At 34.9% G+C, this 7,945-nt stretch overlaps 1 protein-coding gene across 1 annotated transcript; it reads left to right on the top strand.

Moving 5' to 3' along the window:
• The first annotated feature begins 5,031 nt into the window (after positions 1–5,031).
• Positions 5,032–7,331, top strand: LOC142618434 (serine/threonine-protein kinase-like protein At1g28390). The gene has a single exon (XM_075791374.1). It carries the CDS (start codon positions 5,309–5,311, stop codon positions 7,037–7,039), a length of 1,731 nt encoding a protein of 576 aa, XP_075647489.1. The 5' UTR covers positions 5,032–5,308; the 3' UTR covers positions 7,040–7,331.
• The last annotated feature ends 614 nt before the right edge of the window (positions 7,332–7,945 follow it).

Genomic DNA, 7,945 nt, shown 5'->3' with positions numbered 1-7,945 from the left:
GGGCCAACTATATAGCCAAATTTTATAATAATGCTTTGATTGCGCAATCAAAGTTTAATTATCATTTTGGCCATAATTCATACTATATAACATTATTTCATTTGTCATTTGTCTTCCACCGACGACATCACCCATAACATGGAAATGAATTTCAAATGCTGAGATCAACAATTTATTCTTAATTCACAGCTTGTCTTCTAGTTGTTTTTTCAGCAAATTAGATGCATTTTCAACCTAATTCAATTTAAGTTGGTCACAAAATTCAATCTGTTTGAGAAAGTCAATGTGCGCCGCTATATAATTTGATTTGAAATTTGTTTTTTGAAAGTTATTAACAAAGTGCACTGACTACAAACATCTCTAGATTTTTTTATTATATATGAATTTTAACAAATTTATCAATGGATTGTATTTTTTTTTATTATACCCTTCATGCTTGTAAAATTTCAAAAAAATTAAAGATTAAAAGTTATGTCATCAATCTAATATTTAAATTTCAAGTTTTTATAGTTTAAAATTATGAAAAATAAATAAATTTATGAATCGAATAGTAAATAATTTTCAATTTGAACAAGAATTAACATGTATGTTAAAAATATAAAAAACATACAATTCAACATATAGATTTTCAAAAAATACGTAGTGTTATTAATTTTTAGTTAGAGTTTGTAGGTAAACTTTGTCTAAAAATTCAAGAATTATTGTTTGATCATCGGAAAAAAGTTTCCACCCTATCAAATTATAATATAAGATAGCAAATCCAAAATAATGAAAAACATTCAAGCCAAATATGTGGGTTTTGGGACAAAAGTCAAAAACTCAAACGTGAAGTTATTGTATACATTTGTGAAATTTGTATGCCAAATGCAGATATTAATCAATTAAACAAGGTTGGTAGATTTGAAATTTGAACAATACCAATTTTGTTTTTGTTTGTGTATCATGGCCCCACAAGGACCTTCTAGACTGAAAAAATGAAAATCAACACAGATGTCGGGTTTAGTTGAATGGAATCAACAAACTTATTTGGAAGCATTCGCTATAAATCACATTTTCTTGATTCAGATTGGTCTAAGAAGTCTAACTTCACTGTTGCAGGCATGATAGTCAATCCTAATAAAGCACCATTCCCCCATGTCCCGATTGGAACAAACAACCAACAACAGATTCTTATACCACGTTGTGGAGTGCCGTTAAAGCCAACAAGATGCCGCCTAATCACGCAAATGATTTGCTCTTGTCCATATTTTTACTAGTTTTTACTTTTGAGAGGATTCAATATACTTAGATGCCCATTATATTAATCATTGAGCCTAATAATACACCCTCAAAGAAAAAAAAATTGAGCCTAATGATAAACAAATGCTTATTTAACATTTGATTGAGTTTAAATTTAAAAAAAGAGTATTGTTGAGGAGAAGGATCGTCTAATTAAATTAGTTATGTTAGAATGAATGATGATGAATTTATTAATTGATTAAGCTTGTTGGACAAGTATAACCATAGTTAATGAGTTGTTCTTAAAAAAAAAAAAAAAAAAAAAAAAAAAAAGGAGGATTCAGCCGGAAAAAATAGCCCGAGGTCTAGATTCTCATTATAATCAAAGTAGTTGATTTTTCCAGCCTCGGCCCTGATGGGATTATTAACGCCCATTTTAAGCTACAATTAAGATAATGGATGTAATTAAGAAGTAAAATGTGTACCATATCTCGTTTAAATTCAAAATTCAATAGCCATTCTATCTTGGATCTCAAAAAAAAAAAAAAAAAAAAAAAATTCAATAGCCATGTTGACATATGAGATGATTACCAATACAAAACACTTTTGAGAAAAGATTACTGACTTGAGAGTCATGAAATTACTAATTTATCATCAATTATTGGATTAGTTCTTTCACTTCTTCCCATTCAACCTCAAATTCCATATATTTTTACGGTCGGCAACATAATATTTTACACTCTTTCCCTTTTCCCTCTTTTAGCAAGGCACTCAACTTGTTAGCCTAAAAGGATGTAATTATATAATTTAAATTTATGAATAAGTCCCGGCCCAAAGCATTCATTTAAAATAGAGAAAAGTGTTCACTAGATGAGAAATTTTTGCACTCATTAGAGATTCTTTTGTTCTTTTCATGCATAATCATTGCAGTTTTTTTTTTTTTTTTATTTTAAATTTTTTATGGGCGGTTCATGAAAGATTGAGGTTTAAGAGCTGAGAAATGATTGTGGTATATTGTGTGATTAATAGACAAAATGATCTTCATTAGATAAAAAGAAAAACATTTAAGAAAGAAGAAGATTATACTCGTTCTTTCTTCACATTAAGATTAAAGACAGCCATAAACTTTGGTCATCTACTCATCTATGTTTAACAAAGATTATCCACCAGGACCATCACACAAGTAATTGTGAAGCTCCCAGATTTACCCGTTCCTCCTAAGAGCTTTTGCACAAATTGTTATTTTACACCCCTACACACACTTAAAGACCGACTTTATCCAGGAATCTATTGCTACAAAATTCGAGCAATTTGCTACAGTAACAATTTAAATATAAGAATTATTGTAACAAGTTTGTAAAATTAAAAACTAATATTTTATTCTAACTTTAACTCTTCTCTCACCTCTTTCTCAACCCAGGCATCCTCGGTCACCTCAACTTTAATGGCAGTTTTAGGAATTTTTTTTTTTAAATGGTCACTAAGAAATTTAAATTATACAAAATTTAATAAAGAATAACTTAAATATTTGCTACAATTGTGAGTCGAGTCACTCAAGAGAGTAAAATTGTTGTGACTTCAAAGCTAAAAAGAATATAACTATTATCACCATCAAATAGAATTGACAACCACAATAATTTTCTTGGTACCATTATTTAAAGAAAAATGAAATTATAGATTATTTTTATTGAATAAATTGAATGAGCTACAAATTTGAATGTTTAACGATTTTTATCTTTTGTTTTATAATAGGCTTCTTGTTGAATAATTAGATCACTTGTTGTTGTTTGGTCTTATCTTGTTTTTGTTAGGTATATGTTTATAGTAGGCTAATATTTATTGTTCTTATTTAAGTTTTTTTTTTATTTAAAAAATTATAGAAGGGATTAAGGATTATGTATGTGGGGCCTAATTAATTTTGGAGTAATGTTATATCCACAATATTTTTACAATAAATCTTATACAAAAAGCTGTTATTAATGGGTAAAAAAATAATATCAGTATTAAGCCCAAATTAGAACTAGTAACAATTTACCACATTGAATTTGTAGTAAAATTATCGTGAAAATATTGTGAATGTAACATTATTATTATTTTTGTTAAACCCAACTTTTTGTAATTCTCAAGTCAAGGTGTTCAATATTTTTAATAGAGTGATCACAATAGGTTAGTTTAACATATAATTTTTTTTTCTAGCAACTGTATATATGTTACATCGAAAACAAAAACAACGAAACAGTCTTTCAAAAAACAAAGTGTATATATGCCATTTTTTGCAAGTCAGGGTGGTCCTACGACCACCCTAGCTTGCATGTAGAGCTGCCAGTGCTCACCTCTATCTTCTCTCTTGTCTCACACAGTTTGCCTCTCTCACCTCCTTTCTCTCTTATCTCTTTCTTCCCTCAAAACCACCTACCTGCTATCGTGGCCTATTCAACCCAGGCGGTGGAGGTCATGTGGCCAACTCGGCCTAGGCAGTGGAAATCAGTGTGTATGGGTATGGATCCGATTAGGTTTGGTTTGTTGTGGAGCTCATGGGTTCCAGTGGTTTGTTTAGGGTTGGCTAGTAGCTCTTGGTTGTGGGTTTGTAATGGTTCACAATGGCAATAGCGGTTGTTTAACTGATTTGGGTTTTGGTTGGGTTGATCTAGTGTGGGTTGTTTTAAAACGGTCTGGGTTGGGTTGATTTGTTTTGGGTTATGACCTAGTGGTGGTTAAAGAATTTTGACCTGTGGTTGTGGCGGTGGATTGAGATTGTGGCGATGGGTTGATGTGGTTTGATATGGCGGGTTGCTTCTGAGGAAGAGAGAAAAAGAGTTAAGGAGGATGAGAGAGAGAAATTAATAAATAAATTAATAATGTTAGTTGTATGTGAAAGATAAGAATTAAAATATAATATGAGTTGTAAAATAAGTTATTAAATTAAATAAAATAACTTTTTAGATGATAAAATGTGTATTTTTTTAGTCAGCCAGATTTAAATGCTCCAATGTTTCTTAAATAAATTTTCTTCAGTTGCTATCTGGGAATTCCCATGCGTTAAATTAAATGTTTACACTTTTTTTTACTTAGAACATTGACTTCATGGTTAATCAATCTTCTTGACTTTCCCCTCCAATAGGCCAATATCCCAGATTCACAGTCTAACCGCATACCGTTTGCTCACGTGACACAAGCAAACAAATTGATTACTTACACCAAATTTGTGTCGCCGATCATTCACAAGAAGATAATCATCTATTCATCTTTTCCTTAAAAAAAAAAGAAAAGATAATCATCCAAGTACGTCTTGTCATTTCCAACAATTATCCCCTTTGCGGTCCCTAGTCTCACAGCAAACTCCAAAGTTCAAACTAATCTGCACTAAAATGGTATCAAACAAAATTGAAAGCATTCATGGAAACCCAACAAAATAAAAAGATGCTAAGCTAGTTTTTGTCTCTAGTGCATAGCAGTAAATTAGCCAAAAACTCACTAGAAATAAAGAAGAGGTCAAAATAAGCATTTGTCAATGACTTTAATGATCCATTTAATCATTGTTCCATTCTTAATTTTCATGCTCGAAATATCTGACTGAAAACTTTTAATAATCAAACGAGATGAGGATGATAAAGAAAAAGAAAAAGAAAAAGTGATAAAACACTGTCAATGTTTATTTATTTATTTTTTTTAAAATATAAAAACACTTTCAATGTCAAAATGCATGGACCCCACCTCTTTAGACCTACCCAAACCCAAGAAAGAGAAATTCCCACTCCAAAGTTGCACGCGTTTGCATGTAAAAACCAATAAAATATTCTCCACACACACATTTCGCATTTCAAAAAATATTCAAAAGCTTTGATTGATTTTACATAGCTGTAAAATATCACACAGATAAGACTTTAGTTATAGACACCATAACCCCCCCTCCCCACCTTTGAAACTAATGGCTTTTGCCTCTCAAACCCTTTTGATTTTCCACTACCTTCTCTTTATTATTCTCTCATCAAATCTCATTTCAATTTCAAAGCCTCACTCTTTATCTCTCACAGAACCCACCTGAGAAAAACAAAAAAACAAAAAATCAAACCCCAAAGCTGTTTCAATTATGGGATATTTCTCATGCAATGCAGAGTCAGCAATAGCCACATGCGATCCCCACAATTGGGATCTCAGCAAAAACAGAAGAAAACCAAAAACCCAGAAGTACAAAACCAATAATAACAACAACAACAACAACAGAAAAATCAGAGAGTTTTATTACAACGAACTTGTCGCCGCAACAAACGGTTTCTCCGCCGAGTTTTTCTTAGGCAAAGGCAGTCACGGCAGTGTCTACAAGGCCGTCCTCGACGATGGGAAACTCATCGCCGCCGTTAAAAAAACAAAGCTACATAACTCAACGACGACGACGACAAATAGAAGATTCCAAAACCAACTGAGTAGTAACTGTACCAACTGTAATAACTGTACAAGCCCAGCAGAAAACGAGATTGAGATTCTTTCCAGAGTGCAACATCCTCGGCTTGTGAATCTATTGGGCTTCACTTCTGACTCGCTAAACGACAACAAACTCATTGTCGTTGAGTACATGCCTAATGGTTCGTTGTATGAGATATTGCATTCGGGTTCAAGTTCTACTTCGAGGCCACCCGGGTGGACCCGTCGGGTCAGGTTCGCGGTTCAAATAGCGAAAGCGGTTCAAGTACTTCACTCGGCGAATCCGCCGGTGATTCACCGAGATATCAAGTCGTCGAACGTCTTGATCGACGAGAAAGGGAACGCGAGGCTCGGGGATTTCGGTTTGGCTCTGAGGGGACACGTGGAGGACGTGCGGGTGAAGTGTACGCCTCCGGCGGGTACGTTAGGGTATTTGGATCCGAATTATCTCGCTCCGTCGGATCTGAGTTCGAAGAGCGATGTTTTCAGCTTCGGGATCTTGCTCCTGGAGATCATCAGCGGGAGGCACGCGATTGATGTGAATTACAGCCCGCCGTCGGTGGTGGATTGGGCGGTTCCGTTGATTAAGCGAGGAGATTTCGCCGGAATTTGTGACGTTCGGGTCGGATCTCCGCCGAATCCGGTGGTGATTAAAAACATCGCGGTTCTGGCCGCGCGGTGCGTTAGATCGACGGCGGAGAAGCGTCCGGCGATGAGTGAAGTGGTGGAGTGTTTGAAACTCGTCGCCAAAAAAGCTCACGCGCCGCCGATTTGGAATAACCTGAAGCGGCGGGTGGGGCGCGTGGAGGAATCTCGGCCTTTGATGAAGTGGGAAGCGTATGATCGTAGTGAAGAGGTTGATAATGTTAATGTTAATGTTAATGTTAATGCAAATACAAAACCTGGAAGTAGGAGGAATAGGAAAGTATCCAGTGTTTCGAGTGCAGAGTATGGAAACGAAAGGATTTTGTTGCACAGGCGACATGTGACTAAAAGTGGATACATACCTTCGTTGCAACGGTTACAGTATGCTGGAGTACTAGATCCAATCTTTACCAAGAACGAAACTATCAGTGATCGAATGGTTAGATCGAGATCTGTGGGTCATTTTAGCGAAATAAAAGTGGGGCCGGATTCGAATGTGGGACCCACTCCATCTGTGTTAGCTAGGAGGAAGCCTGGGGTGGCAGTGAAAATGCCAATGGTAAGGTTAAGCAAGTCGAGGTCTATGGGAGTGTTACATAGCCCACGTTTAGTACACTACAATAGTAAAGGGTATGTGGTTGAATTTGAAGGGAAATCGAATTCAACAACAGGATTTGATATGTCCAAGATGGTGATTAGTATGGACGAGAAGTCTGAAAAGGAAATGCTTGAAAAACCGTTGGTTTCAATTTAATGCGTATGGATTGTTCTGAATTAAGGGTCAAATCAATACAAAGTGTGTCCAATTGTTTTAAACGTAAGTAAGGTTGTCTCAATGTCGCTGTCCTACAATTTCTTCATGTCTTATAGGCGAGGCTGATCCTACCTTTCTTTTCATAATTTTATTTCGAGTTACTTTTTTTGTTGTCGTTCATGATTGTTGCACCAATCTAAGGTGTAATTTACATGGATTTTTGTAAGTTCTTAACGTTTGTCTTCATTTTTTACCAGGTGACATGAAATTGAAAGGGAATCAATTATATTCAGCTCTAATAATTAATTGGAGAAATCTAGAAATAATTTGTGTTAATAATTTCATGGTTTCGTCTCTTCTGAAATGCAATTTAGCTATATATGCTTATGGACATTTCACAGGATTTCGTGCTAGTTACAGGCATACAACTATTGTTCACAACAATAGTATTGTAAGGTTTGTGACTATTGTCATTGTTCAGTTTTATCCTCATAGGCAACATGGGAAACAGAAGCTCCCAAATGTGATAAATATGTTATTTGTACTTCGTTTTGATAAGAAACAATCTTTGGTTACTGAAAATGATAAAATTAAGGTAGACGGTCACATTTTACAGAAACAACTATGGACTGCTATACTGGGTTGATGGACAAAGAGAGGAGGTAACACGACGACACGTGTTGTAAGTGGACGGATTACCCTTGTTGGACGGATAGGGAAGTAGACGGATACAAAGTAGATGGTGGCAATATCACATAACGCCCACGTAGTTTTATTGGTCCTCAAGAAACCTCAAATGGAAATAACTTGTGCTCCACGACTAACTCTAGTCAATATAATCTCTACATGGAAAGGATCCCGTAAAATACGCACATTTATGAAGATCTTCTCTACAAGGAAATATTT

This window comes from Castanea sativa, chromosome 12 (genome assembly GCF_040712315.1).
Source record: "Castanea sativa cultivar Marrone di Chiusa Pesio chromosome 12, ASM4071231v1".
NCBI lineage: Eukaryota > Viridiplantae > Streptophyta > Magnoliopsida > Fagales > Fagaceae > Castanea > Castanea sativa.
The sequence above is the reverse complement of the archived record's forward strand: the minus strand, read 5'-3'. Positions and strand labels throughout refer to the sequence as shown.

Coding starts and splice junctions, on each gene's coding strand:
- LOC142618434 (XM_075791374.1), top strand. CDS start 5,309: ATGGGATATTTCTCATGCAATGCAGAGTCAGCAATAGCCACATGCGAT.